The sequence below is a fragment of the Neopelma chrysocephalum genome, unplaced genomic scaffold, assembly GCF_003984885.1.
Source record: "Neopelma chrysocephalum unplaced genomic scaffold, ASM398488v2 Primary Assembly neopelma1_128, whole genome shotgun sequence".
In the NCBI taxonomy this organism is placed as follows: domain Eukaryota; kingdom Metazoa; phylum Chordata; class Aves; order Passeriformes; family Pipridae; genus Neopelma; species Neopelma chrysocephalum.
The window spans coordinates 909,471-934,268 of record NW_020897790.1 but is presented as its reverse complement, the minus strand read 5'-3'; the positions used below and the strand labels follow the sequence as shown (position 1 = coordinate 934,268).

At 51.5% G+C, this 24,798-nt stretch overlaps 2 protein-coding genes and 1 long non-coding RNA gene across 6 annotated transcripts in view; 2 read left to right on the top strand and 1 right to left on the bottom strand.

Annotated features, from left to right (window-relative positions):
• The window catches only part of FRAS1 (Fraser extracellular matrix complex subunit 1), a 98,127-nt gene extending 86,491 nt beyond the window's left edge, over positions 1-11,636 (top strand). Inside the window, exons 54-73 of the mRNA XM_027698516.1 lie at positions 110-356; positions 474-818; positions 1,026-1,186; positions 1,368-1,515; positions 1,612-1,817; positions 2,283-2,439; positions 3,006-3,206; positions 4,088-4,275; positions 4,423-4,698; positions 4,869-5,101; positions 5,441-5,601; positions 6,281-6,495; positions 7,510-7,660; positions 8,170-8,277; positions 8,443-8,602; positions 9,005-9,121; positions 9,376-9,542; positions 9,774-9,979; positions 10,134-10,280; positions 10,675-11,636. Coding sequence (XP_027554317.1) covers positions 110-356; positions 474-818; positions 1,026-1,186; positions 1,368-1,515; positions 1,612-1,817; positions 2,283-2,439; positions 3,006-3,206; positions 4,088-4,275; positions 4,423-4,698; positions 4,869-5,101; positions 5,441-5,601; positions 6,281-6,495; positions 7,510-7,660; positions 8,170-8,277; positions 8,443-8,602; positions 9,005-9,121; positions 9,376-9,542; positions 9,774-9,979; positions 10,134-10,280; positions 10,675-11,250 — 4,170 coding nt within the window. The 3' untranslated portion in view covers positions 11,251-11,636. The remainder of the gene's footprint in view (positions 1-109; positions 357-473; positions 819-1,025; positions 1,187-1,367; positions 1,516-1,611; positions 1,818-2,282; positions 2,440-3,005; positions 3,207-4,087; positions 4,276-4,422; positions 4,699-4,868; positions 5,102-5,440; positions 5,602-6,280; positions 6,496-7,509; positions 7,661-8,169; positions 8,278-8,442; positions 8,603-9,004; positions 9,122-9,375; positions 9,543-9,773; positions 9,980-10,133; positions 10,281-10,674) is intronic.
• A 1,736-nt stretch (positions 11,637-13,372) lies between these two features.
• LOC113974887 lies at positions 13,373-14,676 on the bottom strand. Of its 2 annotated transcripts, none has more exons than XR_003536675.1 (3): positions 14,582-14,676; positions 14,176-14,301; positions 13,373-13,626 (listed from the first exon to the last, which is right to left on the bottom strand). It is a non-coding gene; the product is annotated as an uncharacterized LOC113974887 (long non-coding RNA). The 2 variants fall into 2 exon arrangements; XR_003536676.1 differs by having other exon boundaries at positions 14,560-14,673.
• A 1,137-nt stretch (positions 14,677-15,813) lies between these two features.
• LOC113974881 (alpha-fetoprotein-like) lies at positions 15,814-24,551 on the top strand. Of its 3 annotated transcripts, none has more exons than XM_027698411.1 (15): positions 15,814-16,573; positions 17,885-18,011; positions 18,386-18,446; positions 18,638-18,773; positions 18,944-19,146; positions 19,653-19,800; positions 20,182-20,279; positions 20,599-20,728; positions 20,820-21,034; positions 21,170-21,302; positions 21,855-21,952; positions 22,245-22,383; positions 22,670-22,893; positions 23,186-23,318; positions 23,962-24,551. In XM_027698411.1, the coding sequence occupies exons 1-15, from the start codon at positions 16,415-16,417 to the stop codon at positions 24,004-24,006; spliced, it is 2,049 nt and encodes a 682-aa protein (XP_027554212.1). In that variant the 5' UTR covers positions 15,814-16,414; the 3' UTR covers positions 24,007-24,551. The 3 variants fall into 3 exon arrangements, with proteins under 3 accessions (XP_027554212.1, XP_027554210.1, XP_027554211.1); XM_027698409.1 differs by having other exon boundaries at positions 23,186-23,502; XM_027698410.1 differs by lacking the exon at positions 15,814-16,573 and having other exon boundaries at positions 17,724-18,011; positions 23,186-23,502.
• The last annotated feature ends 247 nt before the right edge of the window (positions 24,552-24,798 follow it).

Sequence of the window (24,798 nt, the reverse complement as noted above, 5' to 3'; positions counted from 1 at the left end):
ACCATACCTGCCCTCAGGCCTGGAGGAAAGAACTGATGGAAAGTGATAAAAACACCGAGGAAGTTGCAGGCCCCAGTCCAAGGAGAGCAGCCGGCTTCCTGCCTTCCAGGTGCAGTTTGAGGAGCGGGAGGACACCAAGGCCTGCACCATTGTTATCAATGATGATGACGTCTTTGAGGGCACGGAGAGCTTTTCCGTGGAGCTCAGCATGCCGGCCTATGCTCTGCTGGGGAACATCACCCGGGCCACTGTCACCATCGCTGACCCCGAGGACGAGCCCACGCTGCAGTTCGACAGGAGGACATTCCATGTCAGCGAGAGCGCTGGGTTCCTCTCGGCTCCTGTTGAAAGGAAAGGTGGGTGGAGCTGGGAGGGAGCCCCACGGGAGGGACAGTGGCAGAGGGCAGAGGTCTCCACCAAATAGAGGAAAAGTATTTCCGTAGAATTATGGGTTTTTTTCTGTTGCTTCCTAGGGGATACCAGCAGCACCGTGTCTGCCATCTGCTACACCGTCCCCAAATCCGCCACAGGAAGCAGCCTTTATATGCTGGAATCCGGCTCCGACTTCAAGTCCCGGGGGATGGCAGATGAGAACCGGATTGTTTTCGGGCCGGGTGTGACCGTGGTGACCTGTGACGTGATGCTGATTGATGACAGTGAATATGAAGAGGAGGAGGAGTTTGAGATCGTACTGGCCGATGCCTCGGACAACGCCCGCGTCGGCAGCCGGGCTTCAGCCACCGTCTTCATTGCTGGTCCCAACGATGCCTCCACAGTGTTCCTGGGCAATGCCACCTTCACCGTCAGCGAGGCTGCAGGTGAAGGGTAGGGGGGGCTCCCACAGAAACGGACCTGTCCAAGATGGGCAGAGGGGTTCTGTGATTCCTTCTGCCCCCGTGGGAAAGGCTGGGGGCAGGAGCAGTAGTGAAGGGAGACGGGGGTGCTGAAGGGAAAGGAATGGGTTTATGGTGTGTACCTGGCTGCTTTCTCACCTTGTTCTCTCTTGTGTGCAATTGGTGGTGCAGGAAACATTGAGATTCCAGTCCTGCGCCAGGGACCTGATCTCTCAACCCCCACCTCTGTGTGGTGTGCCACTCGGACCTCAGACCCTCCATCTGCCAGCCCAGGAGTCGATTATGTGCCCAGCTCCAGGAAAATAGAGTTCAGGCCAGGCAAGACCGAAGAGGTGAGGAGCCACTTGGACTCCTGATGAGTCTGCTCTGTCTGGTGACACTTCTGCAGTCTTTCTGTGCATATCTGCCATGGTGTGCCTGACATAATGGCTTTACATTAGACCTCCAAATGTGAGTGCTGGGAAGGATGAAATCTTTGCACCTCTAACAGCAGGACTTCTGCCTTCCCTCCAGTTCTGCCCCCTGACAATCCTGGATGACGCGCAGTACCCGGTGATAGAAGGGCTGGAGACATTTGTTGTTTATCTCAGCTCACCCCATGGAGCCGAGCTGGCAAAGCCATTCCAAGCCATTGTGGCCATCAATGACATCTTCCAAGATGGTAAGTTACCCCTGGCAGCTCCACCTGGTCCATCCCAGCCTCTTGGCTCTCTGTGGAGCTTCAGCACTGCTTGACTCTTTTTATGACCCCCTGCAGTGCCCAGCATGCAGTTCATCAAAGACACCTACACAGTGAAGGAAAAGGAAGGGACTCTTCACATTCCCATATTCCGCACCGGGGACCTGAGCTATGAGTCCTCTGTCAGGTGCTACACCCGGAGCCAGACAGCACAGGTCATGGAGGATTTCATGGAGAGGAGGAACGCGGAGGAGTCTCGCATCACTTTCTTGAAAGGGGAGAAGGTGAGCTGAACCTGGCTTAGGGGGTAATAAAACAGACATGGCTTGGAGAGGCTCAGATCTCCTCTTTGACTCTGCATGGCCAGAGGGAGCTGACAGAGGTTGTCCAAATTAGTCTCATAGACGACACAAATTCTTGTCCTGCCAATATGACCTGACTGTGAAGGGGTTGTTTGTTTCCTGATTAAACTAGGTAAGTCCTAAAGCACAAATCCTGTGTGTTAGGAGGACTTGGGATTGTTGTAGCAGAGAGCTGTGGGTTTGTGGAAGGAGGGGCCTTTGCTGCTGTGTCTCATCATGAGACCGTCGGGTTTGTCCACACTGAAGCAGCATCCCTAAAAATAAGTTTCTTCCAGGATGGACAGCACTCAGACATGAAACCCTGCATAGGGAAGTGCAGCCTGGCCCTTGCATAGCTTCATTTGATTTATCAGTATTTGCTGTTTTCTCCTCTTTACTTGGCTTCAGGTGAAGAACTGCAGTGTTTATGTCAGTGATGACTTTGCCTTTGAACCAGAAGAGCAGTTCCAGGTCCATCTTGGCAGCCCACTTGGAAACCACTGGAGTGGAGCTAGGATTGGGAAGATGGACATGACAACCATAACTGTCACCAATGATGAAGATGGTAAGTGAGGATGCTCAGCAAGGATGTTGTTGTGGTTCTGAGGGAGTCAGCACAGTCCCAGCAGCAGTTTTGGGTAAACATGGATGCCTTCAGTGCCAGTCACAGCTCTGTGTGCAGGTCACTGGTGTGCACTGGACTGGGCTGAAGGGAGGGGTGAATAACAGACCTTGAACCCACTCTTTGTCCTGTTTCCCATTCCCCTGCAGTTCCATGGGGAGTTGCTGTGCTTCCCCTCCACAGCATCATAGCCTGGAGAGATCTCTGTGGAAAAAGGGGATGCCAGGTTCCTCTGCTGTGACTGCAGCACCAGCACATGGCATGGATTGGAGAGCATGTGGTTCAGGGGGAGGCAGGGATAGGAGAATAATTTGCCATCCTCTGTAGCTCAATACACTCGTTGGATTTTGCCCTAATTCACACCCAACCCCTTTTGGCCCCCGCTTTGAGGGTGTGTAGATGAGTCTAAAAGGAGCTGAGCTTCTCTCACCGCAGGTGCTGAGTGTCCTCCACCTGGAATCAGTCAGGTGTGCAAACCTGGGGCTTTTTCTCCACTGTCCTTCCTTCAGCCCCCACCATCGAGTTCGAAGAAGCCGCGTACCAAGTGCGGGAGCCGCCGGGCCCGGAGGGCATAGCCGTGTTAAACATCAGGGTGGTCCGGAGAGGGGACCAGAACAGGACCTCCAAAGTGCGCTGCAGCACCCGGGACGGCTCCGCCCAGGCTGGTGTGGATTACTATCCCAAGAGTCGAATGCTCAAGTTCAGCCCAGGTAAAGGGTCCTTGGAGGGAGAGCGAGAGATGGGTGCGTGACCACGGACACTTTGTGCACGTCAGAACATTCAGGAGACTTGGAAAAAGCCACTTGTTGCATGAGGTTTACAACACAACACCGGTCTAACTGCTCGCAGTGACTATAAGAAGGCAGAATATGCCCTTAGATTTTGACGGTTAGGTTTGATTTGGGATTTACTCTTGGACTCAGCACAGTTTTTGTGAGAAGAAAGACCTGTCCAGCTCTTCAGTCTGTTACAGGTGGGGTGCAAGATTTTTCCCCTTTCCCCACAGTAGATGTGTCCTTTTCCCCTTCCTCTTCTGGCTGCTGTGATTTTGTTATACAAAATAGCTGACGTGTTTAATGGAGGGTGATCAGACCAGAGGAGGAAGCACAGGCACATGTCAGGTGAGAGTAAAGTCATCCTCAGAGGATGTAAGTCTCAACAGAGAACTAGTTGTCAGGAACAGCTCAGAGTGTGTTGCTGGACCAAGAAGCCTTCACCAAGCAGCTCTGCACACTACTGGTGTGAGAGAGAGCAGGGGTGGGAATGTGCTTTGCATCCTAGATTTTTAGTCCAGACAGCTACAAGACAGCCATTATTAATCCTCAGATGGCATCTGCTGGTAAATCTATCACCGGATCGATTGGATCAGTTGTCATAGCTGGAGTTTTATGTCTAGAGCAGACTCCTGTGGGGACAGGGCTAAATTATTAGCAGCAATGAGTGGCAATAAAATTTATAATGCATATTTTATCATAATGTCTCCATGGCCACAGCCTGGAGCAGCAGCTGTGCAGGGTTTTCACAAGAACTTCAGAACAGTCTCCAATGATGGATCGAGTTCTCTCTGTTTTTCTTGCATTCCCTCTCCCAGGTGTGACCCACATCGTGTTTAAGGTGGAGATCATGTCCAATGAAGACCGGGAATGGCACGAGTCCTTTTCTCTGGTGCTGGGCCCAGATGATCCAGTGGAAGCAGTTCTTGGAGACACCAGCACTGCAACAGTGACTATTTTGGATCAGGAGGCAGCAGGGAGCCTGATTCTCCCAGCACCTCCCGTGGTGAGTCGCTCGTTGCAGCGGATGTGATTTAGTGCCCTTCAAGTGAAATGAAATGAAGAGCTGCAGTGACCGTGTGGGAGGGAAGGATGGCTTTTTCCAGCTCTTCCCTCAGCCCCAGGTGAGTGCTGCTGTCTTGCATCCCTGCAGGTCGTCACCCTGGCTGACTACGACCGGGTGGAAGAAGTGACCAAGGACGGTGCTAAGAAATCCCCTTCCCCGGGTTATCCCCTCATCTGTGTCACCCCCTGTGACCCTCACTTCCCCAAGTACACCGTCATGAAGGAACGCTGCAGCGAGGCCGGGATCAACCAGTCTTCAATACAGTTCAGCTGGGAAGTGGCAGCTCCCACGGATGGGAATGGAGCCAGGTCGCCTTTCGAGACCATCACTGACAACACCCCCTTCACGAGCGTCAACCACAAGGTACAGGCACAGCGGAGCAGCAGGAGCACGGAGACTAAAGCATAGACTCCTCGGGTTTGGCACTTGGTGTGGTGCTTCTCTGGGGATTTTTTTTTTTTTGTTTTTTTTAGCACTGTTCTTCCCTGAGCCTGCTGAAAGCACCACTTGTTTCTCCCTCCTCGTTCCCCCAGGTGCTGGACAGCATTTACTTCAGCAGGCGGTTCCATGTGCGCTGTGTGGCCAAGGCTGTGGACAAGGCTGGCCATGTGGGGACCCCCCTGAGGAGCAACATGGTGACCATAGGCACAGACAGTGCCATTTGTCACACTCCTGTGGTGGCAGGGACAGCCAGAGGGTTCCAGGCACAGTCATTTATTGCCACGCTCAAGTACCTGGATGTCAAGCACAAGGAGCATCCCAACAGGTATGAGCCTGGAGAAGTGGGGAGTGCAGCCCTTCACCAGCGCCCCTGGGCTTACTGAGATGCCTGGGATCACAAGGAGGACGTGTGTGTGAAACCACATCCCTGCTGCAGTGTGGGATGCTCAGGGTACTCCCACTCTCCCTTCCCCTCAGGAATTGGGAGTTGGTGGAATAGCTTAAGGAGCAGATGTTTAGCTGGGGATATCCAGCTGAAACTAAACATCAGGCTCACCTGGCTGGGCTGGGCTGGGCTGTGCTGCCGTGGGTTGGGGGGATGCATGAGGCTCCTGTGCCTGCCAGGGCTGCTCTCTTCTGCTGTCTCATGTGCTGCTTGTTCCAGGATCCACATCTCGGTGCAGATTCCCCACCAGGACGGGATGCTGCCCCTCATCTCCACCCTCCCACTGCACAACCTGCATTTCCTTCTCTCTGAGTCCATCTACAGGCACCAGCATGTCTGCTCCAACCTGGTCACTGTCAGAGACCTCAGAGGCATCTCAGGTAACCTTGAACTTTACTTCCTGAATGTGGAAACCAGGAAAGAAATGCAGAGAAGACGACTTTGTCTTCCTCTGGGCTCTCTTGACATCATGTAAATAATAATTAATCTTCTTGTACTAACAGCAGCGACCAGAGCTGCCCCATTGGAGATGAGATTCCGTGCATGGGAATATCTAAACGTTGCTCTGTTTGAGGAGACTGTGATTTTCTGCTTTTCAAATCTCTCTTGTGATATCCACATGGTTAGAGAGGGAGCTGCGAGGTTGGATTGCTGTGTCTGGGTCACTGAGGTCTCCCACAAGAAGCAACAAGAAGCAGCAAAATAAATTCACTGCTGAAAAAAAATTGGCAGATTGTGTGTCTGACACTCCAGGGAATGAGATCCATGCTTGTTGCATAGTGGGCAGTGGGTTGTACTTCATTCTGATAATTCCATACTCAAGCTGTTCCTCATTTCTTAAAAGTTAATTTCAACCTTGAATGAATAGATCCCTAAGCTGGATTTTTAGGATTCTTACCCCATTCCTATAACATTTTTCCCCTGTGAAGACCTGTGTATATTCAGTTTGACCTTCAGGATAACCAAGGGAGAGGAGCTCCCATGGTTCAAGAGTGCAAATGAGACCTCAGGCTCTTTAAAATCCAGAGGGATCAGTGTCCTGATGTCTCTCCATCCCAGAGGCAGGGTTCCTGGACGAAGTGACCCACGACAGCTTCGTCCTGGGCCCGGGCTATGACCGCCCTTACCAGCTGGACCCCACGGTGAGGGAGCCCAAGACGATCCAGCTCTACCAGCACCTCAACCTCAAGAGCTGCATTTGGACCTTTGATGCTTATTACGACATGACTGAGCTAATTGATGTCTGCGGAGGCTCAGTCACCGCTGACTTCCAGGTGAGAGGCCACATCCAAAGCTGTTCCACATAACCCTTTCTGTGTTCTTGGGCTTTGTGCTCATGTGTAGTTGCTGCTCTGTACAAGCGGATCGTGGCTTTTCCCCCCTTTCACCTGGAAAAGTGCTGTGTGCATTTAATTAATTTCTTTTCCTTAGGTTAACCTAGGTTTTATTCTCCTTATCTTCAGAGCGTCAGCAAAATATTTTTTTTTTTAATAGAAAGCCGTACTGGAAATACAAAACATCCCCAGCTGGGCTCTATTCTTTTACAGTTTTGACTGTGTTCTCACCCAATAGAAATGAGCAAAGGACACAGCAGAGACAGATCAGTGTGTGATCCACAACGGAGTGAGGTCATGGAATTTTTTTTACTCATTTCTTAATTAACAGACTGGCAGAGCAAAAGCCAAAAATGCTCTTTAAATTAGTAGCTTTCACTATTCAGTGTGTCTCACTGCCCTCTCATGGCTGGATTATCCATGTACATCCCACTCCAGTGAGTATCTCATCATCCTTAGGTTCTTGCATTAAATTCCCAGTCAGAATGTTATGGCCAGCATAATCCCTTTTAATTCCTGCCAGCCTGGAATACTTTGTTAACTTTCCTTTTATAGCTCCAATTATTTGCACAAATCCAGAGGAGCTACTTGGCCTGAACAACTGCCCAATGGAGCTTGTGGAGCCTGGCACCAGCCAGGCTGGAATGTCTCCCTGAACTCTCTGGGGCTTGCAGAGTACAGCTGCACTCTGTAGATAATAAATGGAGAGCTGGGGGAGGCCTGAGCAAGCAGAATTGCTGAATTTTAATTCACAGCCTTGGAAACTAGGGGGTCTTGAGGTGAAATTGTCCCCACAGCTCCTTTGTCCCGTGGCACCAACGAGCCTTAGCCCTGACCCTGATTTAAACACAGGTTTGTCTAAAGTGCCTACAGTCGAGGTAAAGAACATTCAGACAGTCACCTCTGCCTTCATCTGGAAGGTGCATAACCCCCTTTTTTGGGTTTTATTCCCAGGTGCGGGACTCTGCTCAGTCCTTCCTGACAGTCCACGTCCCTCTCTATGTGTCCTATATCTACGTGACAGCGCCGAGGGGTTGGGCTTCCCTGGAGCATCACACAGAGATGGAGTTCTCCTTCTTCTACGACACTGTTCTCTGGAGGACAGGTAAGCCCGAGGCATTCCAAGCGCTACAGGAGTATTGGCTCCTCCTTGTTTTGTCCTTAGTTTCTGCACTGCCACCAGAGCCCTGATCCCTGAGGGAAAAGGCATGCAGGCTGAGTCCAGGCATGCCTGCCCCTGTGCCAGCTTAGCCATGTTCCCCCAGCCCCTCTGCTCGTGGGTGCAGTTGGCACTTCAGGAAAAGACCTCTCTGTTCATCAGAGTCCTGTGGGATATTTGGGGTGATGTCTTGGACACTTTTCAGGGCTACTCACATGGCAGCTGCAGTCACGTTCCCCTGGCTCTCACAGATGGGGGGAACTCAGAATACTTACTTCCTTTATGCTTGGGGGAGACTTAGGCAGCACGTGGATAACGGAGGAAGTTTAATAGCTGGTTTGCTGGAGGATGATCCCAATTAAACTATGCCTTCTGGAGCTCTCCCAAATGCTTCTGGGGCTGGCAGAGCCCACCCAAGGGGTGACTGTGCTGGGTGTGCTCCCCTGTTGCTGCAGGGATCCAGACGGACAGCGTGCTCTCAGCCCGGCTGCAGATCATCAGGATCTACATCCGCGAGGATGGCCGGCTGGTTATCGAGTTCAAGACACAGGCCAAGTTCAGAGGTGAGAGCAGTGACACTGACAGAGGCAGAAATCAGTGAAATCAGTGAAAACAAGGCAGCAGAACGAGTCCCCCGTCCCACCAGGAGCCCCTCTGTGCTGAGGTGCACGGCACGGGGCCTCTCCGTGCTCTGTCTTACCTGTCACCTCCCTGTCCTCCCCCTCCAGGGCTTTTTGTCATGGAGCACCACAGCCTGCCAGATGTCAGGTCTTTTTTAATGACTCCAGAGCACCTGGGAGGGATCGAATTTGACCTGCAGCTGCTGTGGAGCGCTCAGACTTTCGACTCCCCCTACCAGCTCTGGAGAGCAACCAGCTCCTACAACAGGTGAGGATTTTGGGTTCAGTCCCCTTCAGAAGCTTCCCACGGCATCATATTCTCCATGGTGCCCTTCCAGCAGCCCAGCAATAGTGTGGAATGCTCAGGAGCCAGCCTTGGTCAAGGGCTGAGAGCTGGAGTGCACGGGGAGCTGCTGTCAGGGCTGGAAATCCTCTGCTGAGGGGAAAAATCAACTCAGCTCCTTATAAAGGTGTTTTTCCAGCAGTGAAGCCATGGGTAGGTAGATCCCAGAGGTGACCATGTATTTCAGAGGGTCACATTAAACACCCCAGGTCCCTTTTGTCCCTCAGGCAACTACTGGGTAGACATTTCTGGGGCCAGGAAGAGGTGCTGCTCTGGGTGAACACAGGGCCCCATTTGATGACCACAGGGTCTTCTGTCTGTTCCCAGGAAGGACTACTCCGGAGAGTACACCATCTTCCTAATCCCCTGCACTGTGCAGCCCACACAGCCATGGGCAGAGCCTGGAGACAAGCCCCTGCCCTGCACGGCTCATGCTCCAGAGCGGTAAGGAGGCCCCATCCCCACGGCAGCAGGACAATGTCAGCCCATTTGGGGTGTTTCTGGGGTCTCAGCAGGTGCCTGGGACAGCACAACAGCAGCAGGAAGGGAAAAGGGGAGGGATGGAACCTCCTCCTTTGCTTAAGAGCCTCCCTGCAACCAAGAGTGTCTGTGCTCAGGGTGGTGGGAGATCACTGTCCTTGGGGTGCACGTGTCCAAACCTCACCTCTCCATGGTTTCCTTCCTTGTCCCAATTCCAGATTTTTGATCCCCATCGCCTTCCAGCAGACAAACCGCCCAGTTCCCGTTGTCTACTCCCTAAACACAGAGTTCCAGCTCTGTAACAACGAGAAGGTGTTTCTGATGGACCCCACCAAATCCGAAATGTCCCTGGCAGAAATGGATTACAAAGGGGCTTTTTCCAAGGGTAGGATTTATTTTGGCTTTGCCTCTTTTGCAGCAACAAATGACATTTTGAGCATGTTAAAGCCCTGTAAGAAAAGAATGTGTTTTTGTCACCCTTACACCCCAAACCCTTCCCAAACCATCCAAACCTTTCCAAACCCAGAGCCACGTGTGGTTCGGCGTGTTAGTCTCTAAGCAGTGGTTCTCTTGTTGGAGAATTTCACCTGTCCATCTTTCTTCCCCACCTCCCCAGGGCAAGTCCTGTATGGCCGCGTGCTCTGGCACCCGGAACAAAACCTCAATGCCGCATACAAGCTGCAGCTGGAAAAAGTCTACCTGTGCACGGGCAAGGATGGCTACGTGCCTTTCTTCGACCCCACGGGCACCGTCTATAACGAGGGGCCCCAGTATGGCTGCATCCAACCCAACAAGTACCTGAAACATCGATTCCTCCTCTTGGTGAGTCCTCTGCTTCTGCTCCGTTTTTGGGAGCTTCTCCAACAGCAAACAGATCCTGACTGCAAAGGGGTGTGAGGAGTGTGTAGTGCCCTGGCCTCCCTTTGGAAAGCAAGAGAGCCTGCCCCCCTCTTCATAACACCTCTCTGATTTCCAGGACCGAAACCAACCTGAAGTGACAGATAAGTACTTCCACGATGTGCCTTTTGATGCCCACTTTGCCTCCGAGCTGTCCGAGTTCCACTCGGTAAGCAGCATGCCCGGAGTCGATGGATTTACTCTCAAGGTGGATGCTCTCTACAAGGTATGTGCTTCTGGTAGTCCAAAAGTAACTTCTCTGTCCAGGATCTCCCAAATGCTTTGCAAATTTTAGGCTCTGGTCCTTCAGAAGCCAGCTCTGACACAGAAAATGAAGATTAGGTGGTTATTCTAAATATAATCTAAAATTTTAAGATTTTATTTTTTTCCTCCCCCTAAAGCACTCAGGAAAAAGCTCTTTAAAAACGTATTATTCATGACCCTAAATGAATTGTTGCTGCTGGCAAAGGCTGAACACCTCACTTGGTGATCAGCATTAGTGCAGGCTCTCAGAAAAAACCCACCGAGCTGCTTTGCCAGAAACAGAGCACAAAATGCGCCAGCTCTTGATCACTCGATATTAAACTCACTGTTAACGTGACCTGTGTCACTTTGGAAAGGTGGAAGCTGGACACCAGTGGTACCTTCAGGTGATCTACGTGATTGGCCCGGAGAGCACGGCAGGGCCCCGTGTCCAGCGGTCCCTCGCTCGCCGCTGGCAGCGCAGCCGCAGGGACCTGGCCCAAGGCGCCAGCAGGACGGTGCTGGACGACTCCTTGGTCTATGACAACGAGGGCGACCAGGTCAAGAACGGCACCAACATGAAGTCGCTGGTCTTGGAGAGGGAGGAAGCCGCCGTCGCAGCCTCCTTGTCCCAAACGGGCGCTTCCCTGGGGAGCGCCTTCGCCGCCCTCACCCTGCTGCTGCTGGTGCTGTGCGGGGTTTGCCTCCTCGCCAGGAAGTGTCGGAAGGGGCGGAGGAAGCGGGAGGCTGCCAGGGGTGCCCCCGAGGAGCACCCCTTGAACACCAAGGTGGAGCTGCCCAGGGGTGTCCCGAGGGCCATGGGCTGCACCGTGAGGAATGTTCATCCTCTGAGGGAAAATGGCAGCGTCTGCCAGGGGAAGGGCAGGAAGGTGAAGCAGGTGAACTTGGAAGTCAAAGTCCACAGCAATTTGCATGACGGCACAGAAGTGTAACAGAGCACACACTGTGGGAAAAGCTTTTTATAAACTGCAGAACAAACATAACCCAAAACTGAAAAGCCAAATAAAGTCACACTGGTATTTTTATACACTGGGAGGAGGAGGAGTGGCTGTCACTCCCCTCTGCCCCTTGTGGAGCAGCCTCGCCGCAGGTCTCCGCTGGCCTTTTCCATTCATGGTGCTCAAAGCTCCAGCTCTGCACTGCCCTGAGAGTGCCCAGGACATCCAGCACCTCCCACCTTGTCCCTGGGCGGGGGCCCAGCCCTGTGGGGCCAGGCAGCATGGGGACACCATCCCCACCTGGCATGGGGGGGCTCTGTGCCAGCCAGGAGAACAGCAGGGCCTCTCCGACAGAGAATAAAGCTGGAACATAAACCTGACCCGGTGTGACCAGGTGTCCTTTCCTGCGCTGCCTCCTCCAGCTCTGCTCCTTTCCAAGGAGCATGGCAAGGCAGGAACACTACGGGGAAGGGGGAGGCGGGCGATGTTCTCACCTGGGGAAGGGTGTGGTGGCCTCAGGGGTGACCGACCGGGGGGCTCTGCACCCCCCGTGGGGTGCGGGCGGTCCCCGCCGTGCCGTAGCCCTGGTGCTGCGGTACAGGCCCTGCAATACCGGCCGTGTCCGCCAGACGGCGCCGCGGGTCCGGGGGCTCCCGGGGCCGCTCCGGGGAGGGCTCCGCGCCCCGCCCGGTTCAGCCTCGGCACCGGCACCTCGGGCCCCGTCACAGCCTCGGCTACCCCGGCCCGAGCGGAACCGTGTCCCGTTCCCTGGTGGGATCCCAGCGCCGCCATGGCCGCAGCGGGAGCGGCAGCGCCGGACTCGGCACCAGCGCCCGCCCCGGAGCGGCTCCTCCCGCCCGCGGCGGTCCCGATCCCAGCCCCCGTCCCGCCTCGGTCCTCCGGCCGTGGGATCCGCACCCCGCCCGCCGGTCGAGAGGCGGCACCGGCCGGAACCCGCAGCGGGCATGGGCAGGACCCGGGAACGAGCCCCCGGATTTAATAGTAATGGGTTTGAAATCCTCAAAAGCTCAGTGATGACAGAACAGTGTCACTTCCTTTATCAGCTCATCTCTAAATTTGATATGTCACAAGAAGCTGTGCAGAAATACCCGTCTCAACAAAGATCTCCCAGAGCAGCCCGAATCCAAGTGTGCTTCACTTCAGCTGTGCACAAGCACCACTCCTGCTCACCTCCGTGCTGTTTGACAGAGTCTGACAGAACATTCCTTTTGGGAACGTGCTGGTTCCTGCTCACGAGGAGGCTGATACACCAGACTTACTGCCTGAGGTACAAAACACTCTCCCGAGTAATCACCCAACAACTGTATCAGATAGAAACACATACTTAGAAATAACAATTGCGATGCCAAGGTTTCATGTTTTAAATGTTCTCTGTCTCCCTCCAGAGTTCTCCTGGGAATGTAGGGATGGTGTTTAAGAGCAGCATAAGGAGAACTGACAGTCACTGTTCCTCACTTTTCAGGACAGCAACACAGCCAAACTGAGCTTGTAACATAGGCACTCCCAGGATAATTTGTATATCTCATTAACATGGTTTGACACTAATGCTAATTCTTCATTAGAAGAATCAAGACAGGGAGGCTGATTTAACACCTAGAGGGATTCGTGGGCTACAATGAGGACACTGAACACAAGTCTGGTGCTCCTGAAAAGAGCAAGTATTGACCTGACAAGTGCCTCAGATCGATCTGTGACAAGAAGTGGGAGGTGGAGTTGGTACCAGTCACTGTCCCTTCACACACAGTCACTGGCCTGCAGAAAAGAAGGGGGTTCCTGCCTGCTGCCCCACTGGATCCCTTGGAGCCACGGGAGAGCAGGCACAGAGTCCCTGCTGGGGGACCAATTCTGCTGCCTGAAAACAGCTCTTCAAAGAAGCCTCTAAGACTCAGCTGGTGAGTTTTAGAAGCCAGGCATTCCTACACACTGTGAGGTATTTTAAGAGCTTACTGAGTGAAAAAACATCTGATCTCAAACAGACAGCTCCTTTCAGTACAAAATTATTTTCATGGAATCATTTCATAGGAAGTGCCCAGGAATCCCAAACTGTGCTTTCCAGAACAGAAAATAAACAGAGGGAAGGAGCTTTGCACAGGTGTAACATACTCCAGAACAGACCTGACTTTAGTTTTACTCTTTATGTTCAAATATAGCACAAGACAAAAACTCCAGCAGGAGAGCTGGCACATTACCCATGGTATCCTGAAAGTCCACCTTATGAGGGCTGTAGGAAAATCACAGTTGTACGAGTCCCTTGTGCCTGCAGATGCCTGGAGATCCTCTCCATCCACCTCGTGCTCTCCCAACAGCAGAAAGGGTGACCTCAGGGACACGGTGGCACTCAACATCCTGCTGAGAGAGCAAGGAAACCTTTAGCATAAAGGTGATGTGGAATCTAAAACTTCCTTTCCTGGGAGCTTTGTGAAGCCTGCGACCAACAGGGGGAAAATTTGCATCTCCTTTGGTGCTGGTGTCAACAGAGGCCAACAGAGCTTTCACCTTTTTCAGACAGCTGTGCCCTTTTTGGCTCCCTGGCAGCTCCAATGGCACCAGAACCCCCTTCCTGCACACACACGGCTGTCACACACAGGCACCCACACACCTTTGCTCCAGCCCACACGTGGCCAAGATTTCCTCACCCTGTACATCCCAAGGGGATTATTTTTGCTAGAGAGCACAGCAACCCCTCTGTCCTTGCAAACTGCCTCCCTGCAAAAAAGGAATCATTTTTCCTGGACACTTCCCCCACACTCAAGGTCTTTTAAAACTGTTGTCGTGCCACCAAACCTGCTCAGGGTCCCTCCCAGCTTCTGCCTGTCCTTGCATTTAAAGGCACGTGCATATTCTATCTTCCAGCAGCAAAACCCAGCTCCTCATTGGCAGTATAAGCCCTGCTCTTACCTGGACAGACTCCCAGGCTCGGCACAGCTGTGGTTCATGGAGCAGCTTCCCCAGGCCCTTCTCTCTCCCAGCAGGAAGCACAACTCACCTCCACTCCACCAGCACCAGGAGAAACCACGAGCGAGGCTGCAAATTGACACAGAACGAGTAAAAAGCATTAATGCAGCACCAAGAAACTAAGTGAGACCAGTCTTCGCCCCATAACCCTGCACGGGGAAAGGCTTTGGGATTCCGAGGCAAACCCTGAGACACCCAGAGAGCAACAGCCCCGCAGCCCTGCCACGGCTCCCCCCGGGCTCACCCGGCAGGTAAGGGGTTTACCCGGCCCCCGCTGCCCAACACAACGCGCCCCTAAACGCCCCCCAGCTCCCCTAGTCCATAAACACAGCGGACAAGGCGCTCTCACCTCCGCAGCCCGGGCAGCAGCGGGGCCGCACCCTCACCCCTCACACACAACCAGCCGCACCTGCCCCGCCCAACCTTATATAGCGCGGGCCGCAGCCGCTGCCCAATCAGCACTCGAGCGCCTCCGCCCAATCCCAGCCCGCCTGTCCCTGCGGCCCCGCCCCGCCCGCCCTGCCCGCTCACCCCGGCCCCGCCCCTCGCGCGGCCCCGCCCCCCGCTCCCTCAGCGCGGCTCCTGCCGCCGCCGCAGCCCCGGCAGGCGCTGCTGGGGCCGGGGAAGGGCGGGTGAGAGCTCCGCGGTCACGTCCCGTCCGGGAGCTCTCCCGGGACAAGGGGAGCGGGGTTTGCCGGGCCTGCGGCGTTCTTGGGGTCGGGCGGGGCTGGCGCGAGCCGGGGGGCGTGCCGGGGGCGGGGCCGGCGCGATCCCGCGGCGCTTTGCTCTGGGCTCTGGTCGGGCCGGGCTGCTCAGGGAGGGATCCAGTCACGTTTTGAAACAGGATTTTGGGTCCCAAAAGCACAGCCCTATGTTTGTGAAGCTCCGAAAAAGACTAAGTCCCACATTTTCAGCCCTTGAAATGCAGGTTAAGTCCTGCATTTTCAGCCTTTGAAATACTGGTTAAGTCCCACAGTTTCAGCCCCTGAAGTGCAGGTTAGGTCCTGCATTGTCCCAGCTCCAAAAAAGAAACCCACCTAAGTGCTGTGCTTTTGGGGCTCAAAAGCAGAGGGTGGGCAGTGCTTTTCTGAAGCTCAGAAAAAAACTAAGTCCGCGGCGCCGCCCGGCGAAACGGGCGGGACTGCGCAGGGAAAGGGAGCGCAGAGCACCGAAATTCCCCCGAAATTGCAGGAGGAGCGCGAACCGAGTGCGTCACCTGGCGAATTCCAAAAGGTCCTGCAGGGAACGCCCTCAAGACGTGCTGTGGCTGCAGTTCCCGGCTTTATTTGCGAGGGGGAGATGTTTGGGGGCACTGTGTCTGCAGTTCCAGGTTCTTTTCATCAGGGAGAAATGTTTGAGGATACTGTGCCTACAGGTCCGGTGGGATTTCGGCAGGAATTGCCCTCGGGACACTCAGCCTGCAATTCTGGGTGGCATTTACTGGGGGAACCGTCGGTACTTGCCCGTCCTGCAGTACTGCGCAGAATTCGCCAGGCGGCGCCCTCGGTCCATCGGCTGCGAAATTCCATCCGATGGTCCGGGCTCCAGGTGTTCAGAGAATTCATTTCCCTGGATCCCACCCCCTTTTCTACAATCCATAGGAACTCAGCTGTTTCCCTCGTGTGTCACAGTGTCTTCCAGCTGCCATAAAGACAGAGCTCTGCAGCCAAGCTGCAGCACTTAAAGTAGCATCTTAAGCCTCAGTGTTGACGTGGTTTGGAAAAATTACTACTCAAGAGCTTTTGGGCCCATGCTGAGTAATAGTCCTTGTATTCCCAGGCTTTCTTTTGGGCTGTGGCTTTCCACAGCTGATATTTTTTGTCCATCTGGGTTGGTTTCTGATGGACTGACTTTCCTTTTTCCCTTGTAGAGTCTGAGTTGAGAAGGAGGAGGACTAAGCACACCTGCAGCTGTACCCAAACCTGCACAAGTACAGAGTGTTCTTTAACCACTTCAGCGCTACCTAATTACCTGCACGTTTTTCCAGTTCCTGCTCCCTGTGGCAGGCAGAGCCATTCCCTGCCCTGCCCACCCGTGCTGAGCCAGCAGGTCCCTGCACCCCATTTGTGCTGAGATAACGGGGCCGGGGCTGTGCTGAGATAACTTGTTTGGACACCCGGCCCCGCTTCTCTGGGCCGCACCATCCCAGCCCGGGGCCACACAGGCCAAGGACAGGCTGTAAATGTCACCCTTTGTACTCTGCCGTGTCCACTTCAGCTGCAGTCGGATTTGGAACCCAGATAAAAGCAGGGCTGTTCTGCTTAGGAGGTGCAGGGGAGGGTGGGGCTGGGGAGAAGGGTTTCAACCTGAGGAATTTCTTACTTCTCCTATTCCACATGCTGTAGGTTCATTTTATGCTCTCACAATTAGCTGGCACCCAGGCTTTGCTTCCCAGCAAAGGGTGTGTTGTGTTGGTAACAAACACACGTTGCAGCCCCTACAAACAGCACTCCTTTAAAGCTTTCACACTTAAATTTGGGCTGCAGATCCCCCTCCCAATACTGAGAACCCCCCAGGATCAAGTCCTAATTCCTTCCTCCCTCTTAGGGGTAATAACCACTTTCTCCAGAGCCTCCAGGACATTCATTGCACTGAACGCACTAAGTGGAAGGGCCTCTCCTGGAAATGCTCCTCACCACGCTGCTTTGCAGTTAAACACCACACGTTTCCCTCCTGCAAAGGAATGTTCACTGTGCACAGCCCAATTATCATCCCAAAAGTGGCAAGGGTTTTCCAAGGAAAGTGAAAAGCAGTTACCCATCCTGCTGAACATGCAAAGGGGCGCTGGAGACATTGAATTTAGAGGATATAAATGGGTGCCCCATCCCTGGGAGTGTCCAAGGCCAGGTTGGACGAGGCTTGGAGCAAGCTGGTCCCTTCCAACCCAAACCAGTCTGGGATTCTGTGACGATCACATATGTGGAAATACAGACCTTGCCCACGTACCTCTGTATTACCAATAACTGCAGCTCTCTCAAGCTGTTCTATCTCCAAAATTTTGTCTTTTTATCTTGCTGATGCTTACAGCATACTTTTTCTAAAAAAAAAAAATCGGTAAAATACTTGTATTAACCAGAATTTCCCCCTTTATCCTACAATTTCGGAGTTGATTTTCTTCCAAAATTCATAGACATTTTGATAGTAATTATCAATGCTGCAAAAATGTTGTGTGGGGGGGGTACATCACTCAGCCTTTCTCCATGACTCCTTGGGAGCTGGGAGCAGGAGAGAGCTTGTATAGCAAGGAGGGAATGCAGAAATATCAGGATAACAGCCGAACTTGGGATTTTTCCAGTCACTACTGTGTTCCAAAGTCATTTTCTGCACAGCAATCACCTTTAAGCAATCTCTAAGTAGAGATCAGTGTGCACAATAAAAAGCCCAGAGTGTTTAACTTCTTGTGTCAGGTGTGATAAGTAGAAAATGTCTATTTGTCTAAATTTCAGGGGGGAAAAAAATCTTCAAGGTCCTTCCTCTGCAACAAGGTGGTCAGTTCATCATCCTGAGCAAATAATTGCATGTCTAATTATTGTGGGAGTATTCTCAAGGGACTAATGTGAAATCTGACAGTAAAAGGGTTTTGATTAACCAGGAATCATCTGGGAGAGTATAAAAGTACCACCCTCCCCTTAATTCTTTCTGCCTTTCACAGATGAAGCAAACTCACCCCAGGCCCCTGCCAAAATCTGACAGGATGGACTGGAGAGCAATCATTTATGTCATTTTATTGCTGAGCCTTAGAGTAGCCAAAGCCCTGCCTAGAACTTCTCAGGACATAGGTAAGGACATCTCGTATTTTTCCTCTATTTTTTGTTTAACACTGCTGGCTGGACTCAGCACACGTGGTTATCTGGTGGCTTGCTTGGCCACAGTTTTTCATGGGGATTTTCTTATGGGACAAAGGTGTACAGCAAAAGTGTACCTGGATAAATCTGGTGTGATCAGCCCCAGGTGAATTGCTTCTAATTCCTTAAAAATCTCTGTAGTGTGAAGGAGGGGAAGGGATTACTGAGAGGAAGTGTATAGAAGGAAAACTTGAGAGGAAATGTATTGAAGGTAAATTTTCCCTCCTAGCAACACTTGAGCTACAAAAAAAAGGTATCTGATACAGCTTTTGGTGAACACTTCTTATTCTAATGATCTTGTTTTTCAGAGGAAAAAACAAGCATTGGCCAACGATTTTCTCAGCTGCAGGAGAGCAATTTTAAAGCCATGTAAGTTGTGCAGGTAAAACAAATTTGCTGCTACTGCACAGCCTCGTGTCACTGGGAATGAGCCCTAATCCTACCCCTCACCCACGCGGGACCGGGGTGGTACAAATCCTCTCACTGCCTCTCACCAGAGAGCTCTGTAAGTAGTTTGTAGGTGGCCAGGAACAGGTTTAACGCTGCGTGTTCCCCCCCAGTGCCCTGATCCTGTTTGCCCAGTACGTGCCAGGAGGGACGTTCGGCAGAGCGGCCGCGATGGCCGAGGGGGTCACGGCCCTGGCCAGGAGGTGTGCGGCAGCAGCCAGCGACAGCCCTGACTGCCTGAAGCCTCTGGTAAGCTCAGTTATGCTTTCCAGGTATGGCTTGTCATTCCAGAGCCCTGGCACGAGTTCTTCCAGAGGCATGAATCCATTACCGAGACACATGACCTCCTTGCACACGTACATTTGGCTCATGGGCTCTCCTTCTCCCCTCTGTAAAGGTGAACTTCTAATTTTTCACAGGAGAGGATTTTCCTCGATACAATATGCCAGGAGGAAAACCTTCCCCGGTCTGCTGACTGCTGTGCTAAAAAGGATCCTGAAAGAAACGACTGCTTCCTCTCCCTGAAAAACTCCTCACGAGGGTTCAGCTCTCCTTTGGAGAGGCCAGATGCTGAAGCTGCCTGCAGAAACCATTCACAGCATGGACAGCCATTAACAGGATAGTAAGTAATAAATCACAGATTGGCTGCCTGGATGTGGCAGCTATGGGCTGGGGACAGCAAATGCAGCAGCAATCAGAAAGTTCTGCCTCTCTCATACTGATTTTTCTTCTAATGTGAATTATTTGCATAATTCAACCAGCTGTAATTGCTGTTCTATAAAGCATGTTCTGCCACCTCCTGCTTTGACTGTAGCTCCCAGTGACAATCAGTCTGGCCTGATTTATTGTATTCTATACAAAGGACTCACCTGAAACCAAAGGCCTCTCTTTAGTCCTCAGAAGCCAGGCAGGAGTTGTGCTGCCTCTAAGACAGAACTGGCAGGATTTGAGACTTCAATTTCCAGGAAAACGTTGGCCCCACCAGAATTTTCTAAGATAAACACCACACGATACAGCTGTTTGTTATGTCAGGAAACCAATAACTTTAGTAGCTTTTATAATCTTATTACTTTTATAATTATGCTATCAACTTACCCTGAGACTAAAGATGTTTTGCTCTGGTTTCAGTTTTATCTATGAAGTTTCCAGAAGGCATCCCTTCCTCTATGCCCCAACAATCCTCTCTGTGGCTCTGCAGTATGAGGAAATGATGGACAACTGCTGTGGAAGCGCTGAAGGCCCCTCCCATCACATGGAGGAATGCTTCCAGAGACAGGTATTCCACCACAGAATCTGAGGTTATTAATGTGCAGCTTTGCTACAGCTACACAGATACTGAGGCAGATATATCAGCATCTCTTTTTCAACATCTGAGCCTGATACTGCAAGTCCCCTTGTTAAGCACAAGCTGAAATCAGGCTGCCCTGGAGCACCCCCTGTGCTAAAAGCACTCAACTATTGTCTGAAGGGTTCTGCTTTCTTTTCAGAGAGCACTTAATAAATGCTGGTGACTAACCAGCAAGTGCAACAGTTACATCTTGCAACTTGTACAGCTCTCAGCTTGTTTTCTCTCACTATTAAAAAATTAAAAACTGTCACCACTGTAGTTTCAGTTTCATTTTCTTCCAATTTTGTGGCTGCACCTTCTTTCTGCCAGGCACCAAAGGTGGTGAAGCTGATAAAAGAAGATTCCCTGAGGCAGGAACACACTTGTGGAATCCTGAAGAAGTTTGGAGAAAGGACCTTAAAGGCTCTGTGAGTCTTCCCCATGTTTATTATTTTTTTGAAATAAAGCTGTGGCTCTGCAGTGACCCTGAGTACCAGCCCTCTCTTGTTTATGTGCAGGTCACCAGTAGCATCTAACAAGGAAGACAGAGTAGAAATTCAGATTTGTGTGTGGCAGCATCACCATTTCCTTACGAACTGCCAAGAGATTCCAAAATCTAATCCCAAAGTCTGAACCAACCACACCTCTCTGTGATCAAAGTTAGACAACCTCTCCACACAAAAATGATGATAGCGAGCACAGTCTCCCACTGCGAATATAAACAGTAACTATTTTCCTTCCTTGTAGGAAGCTTGCCCAGATAAGCCAAAAATTCCCCAAAGCTGACTTTGTCACCGTTCACAAACTGGTGGTGGCCGTGGCCGACATGCACAAGGACTGCTGCCGCGGGGACACGCTGGGCTGCATGAGGGACAGGGTAAAGCCCTTTCACAGTCGTGTGGCTGCAGGCATTTCATGCTTTTTTTGTTGCTGGGTTCAGAGTTTCAGCTTCCCTTTCTCGTGTGCAGGAAGAGATCCTGCGCTACGTGTGCAGCAGCCAGCACGTCCTGTCCAGCCGGATCCAGCAGTGCTGTGAAAAGCCCCTGTTACAAAGGAGCGAATGCATCCTCAACGTGGAAAACGATGACAAACCTGCAGGCTTGTCCCCCCATGTCAGGGAGTTCATTGAAGACAAAGGAATATGTGAACGTTTTGCCCAGGAAAAAGACATGCACTTAGCCAGGTAACACAGGGCTTCCTCTGTGAAATTCTCCCTGTTCCACCGGACAAACCCACCCTGAAATCCTCCTGCTGTCCTTCCCACCCAAGGGCAGTTGTTTTGGCTTCTCCCTAATTCCTGATCTTCCTCATATTGCAGGTTTCTGTATGAGTACTCCAGGAGACACCCGGAATTTTCTGCCCAGATGCTTTTAAGGATTGGCAAAGGCTACGAGGACCTGCTGCGGGAGTGCTGCAGGCCCGGGGCTCCCAGTGGCTGCCGCAGCAGAGGGGTGGGTGCTGCTGGGTCCTCAGGCTCCTCACGGCACATGGAGGGGGTCAGGCATGTCACACCAGGACTAAAATGCCAATATCCCTGCTCCACCTCCAGAGTCACAGCTCCTGTAACAATCCCAGCAAATCCCGCAAAGCCTGACTGATTCCCAACTGGAAAAAGCACCAAAGAGCCTGTGCAATCTTTATTTGTGAAGCAATTTAACAATGACAGATGGAGAAGGGGGGAAACGGATGGAGCTAACACTTCTGTGGGCCCTGCTCCTGAGCAGTGCCAGTTCCCTCTCCCAAATGGAAAGATGCTTATGGTTATTGTCTGAGATCAGGACAGTGGCCTTGTAATACCTGAAGTCAGGAGCTGCCTGGTGTCTCAGACACGGCCTTCCAGGTCATGGGGAATGGAGGTGGACATTTTACCACATTCAGGCAGTTTACAGGGGTCTCAGACAGAAATGGCATTAAAACCAGGGGGTCCATATCAGGTGAGAGACAGCTGTAGATACTCAGGACATTCCACATTCCCCCTCCTCAAATTAATTTATTTTTTTCAGGAGGAAGAACTGAGGAAACATATTTATGAAACGCAGAGTGTCATGAGGACAAGCTGTGACATTTACAAGGAGAAAGGAGATTACTATTTCCAAAACGAGTATTACTTTTTCCTGCGCTTCCTTACCCTGCTCCCACTGGGCACAGTCCTGGGGTAACACCACACAGCTCACACAGGCCATGCTAAAGGCACTACTGCAATATTTGGCTTCACACAAACAGGGCAGCCTTACACCTGCCCACCTGCACTTAGAAACACCAGGCTTAGTCCTGTCCTTATACTAAGGAGTGTTTCATGGGGCTTGGCTGGAGCATTCCACAGGGAAGGCAGAGGCTGCTCACTACTGCCTGGTGAAACAAAAACACCAACATGACAAAATCTGTCATTTCAGGCTCCTCATGAGTTTCACCAAGAAGATGCCTCAGCTGACATCGGCAGAGCTGATCAAATTCACCAAGGAAATGACAACCATCGGCTCCAAATGCTGCCAGCTGGGCCAGGACAAGCTGCTGCCTTGTGCCGAGGAACACGTGAGTGCTTCCCTTTGGTATCTGGGTCCTACTTTTTGCTGAAACTGCCAGAAATTCTGCTGCCGGTCCCTAAAACTGCATATAAATGTTCATTTGCAAAAATCCCAGCTGGTTCTGCACTGACAGAAGTCAGCATTAAGTAAAAATATCAAGTGTTCTCTATCCGACAAACCAGGTTTATTTTAAATTCCTCTTTTCCTAACTTCGCTGTGAGCAACGTGCATTTCAGGGATTTTTGAACATGAAAAAGTAACGTAACATTGTTTTTCTCATTCTCCTGGCAAAGCTGGATCTCGTGCTTGGGGAAATCTGTAGGAGACACCTGGCTGATCCCATAAACCCTGGAGTTTGCCGCTGCTGCAGCAGCTCCTATGCCTTCAGGAGGCCTTGCATAGGCAAACTGGAGATCGATGAGACTTATGTGCCCTTAGCACTGACTCCGGGCCTGTTTGCTTTCCATGGAGACCTGTGCACCTCGGAAGAGGAGAAGTTACAGCACAGGAAGCAGGAGTAAGACATGCTGGTTTGCTGTTACCCCTGGCACTGCTCACCTTCCCCTTGCCCGCTGTCCCACCTTCTCCTTTGGAACACTCCAAAACCGGGCACAGATGTTTCATTTCACAGGGGAACAGGGCACCACTTTGCTCCCGGCCAGAAATCCATGTCTGGGTGGTGAACAAGTATGAAAAGCTGTGGGAAGGCAGCGGGTGGGACCAGAACGGGGGTTTGCAGGCCTGGGGTGGAGGGAAGCTCCGTGAGCGCGTGCTCCCCTCCCACTTCCCAGAGCTCTGCTCTCCTGCAGGATGCTCATCACCCTCCTCAAGTACAAGCCACAGATCAGCCCGGAGCAGCTGGGCTCCGTCACAGCCGCCTTCACTGCCATGAGGGAACGGTGCTGCAGAGAGGCCAACCCTGAGCCCTGTTTCCTCAAAGAGGTATCGCTTCTGTTTCCAGCCACAGTTCCTCGGCAGCAGGGAGAGAAAGGGTATATTCAGGTTTTCAGACAAAGCATTTTCCCCGTTTATCTCCCTGCCTCTGTTTCCCACTTGCCCTCCCAGTGCTGTTTCAGCCCACTCCACTTCATACTCCAGAGCTGCTCTGGCTCCTCTTTACCCTGTGGTAAATCTGCTTTTCCCTACTTCTCACCTCCCTCTCTTTGCTGTATTCCTTAACTGAACTTTAACAAACCATCCTTGACCCTTGAGCCTTGTTCTCTCTTTTCATAAGTCTTTGCTTTAGAAGATAAAATATAAAAAATTTTCTTTTATTAATAGAAAATGCCCACCTCTGGATACACCTGAACAGCACATGCAAAAAGGATTCTACCGACTATTCCAACCAGAACTGTATTTCAGTATTTTTCCAACAAATAGCAAATCTATGGCCACCTGAGCTGACCAGCAAAAGCAAAATGCATACTGCACAGTGATAAATGTATCTGTGCTCTGCACATAGTGTAGTGCCCACCTTGCCAAGGCTTTAGGACAGGACCTGCTGCTGCCACCTCACTGCACGTGTCACGAACACATCAAGCACCCTCCTGACACTATTGCTCACACGGATTTTCCTTTTTTCCAGGGTCCAGAACTTATCAAAAGGAGTGAGAAAATGCTGTCAGCATAAGGAGCTGCACAGCCCATGGGAAGGTCCTTGCTGGATGACAGGAAGTGACACAAACTGCACAGGGAGCATTTAAACCAAACCAAGTGTCTGAAAGCCAGATTAATCTAGAGGAGGGATGCATGCCCTTAAGTAATTCCACCAAAACAATCAGTTAAGTGATGGAAATTCAGGGTTTGACTGTGGCCACCATCTCCTGGTATACAATGTTATTTTATTACCCCAAATGGTCACAGACCAAAACAAAGGCATTTTAAATCTTAAGCTTATAAAGCATAAGTGCAAATGAGATCAAATTAAGAAAATCTGCCTGTAACCGTTCTAACTTAATCACTGAATAATTATTTTTGCATTTTTATAACACTGGCCTTGAACTACAGCATATGCACTCACTAATATGGGCTGCTCGGGAGCGTTGTAAAGTTGCCTTTAAACAGAGAAAAATATTATCTCTGGCATCCCAAATAAGGTGAGAGAGAAAAAAATAAGTAAAATGTCCCCAAAAGGACAGGACAGGGACTGCTGAAAACACCTGGTCAGCAGGGAAATGTAAGATCTCAGGTAAGATATAAGCCTTTTAATGACTGTCTCTGTGATTAATGGCTTCGGGCCCAAATGCAAGAGTGACCCCCACTTCCTCTGTCACCCATGTGTCATTGCTGTGTTACCATGAATGTCCCATAATAATCTGAAATAAATTCTTCCCCTGCTCTTGCATTTGTCAGAAGTGGTTCATTTAGACAGCACTGCACTCACAAAGAACCAACCCCACAACAGTCACAGCCTGATTTCACT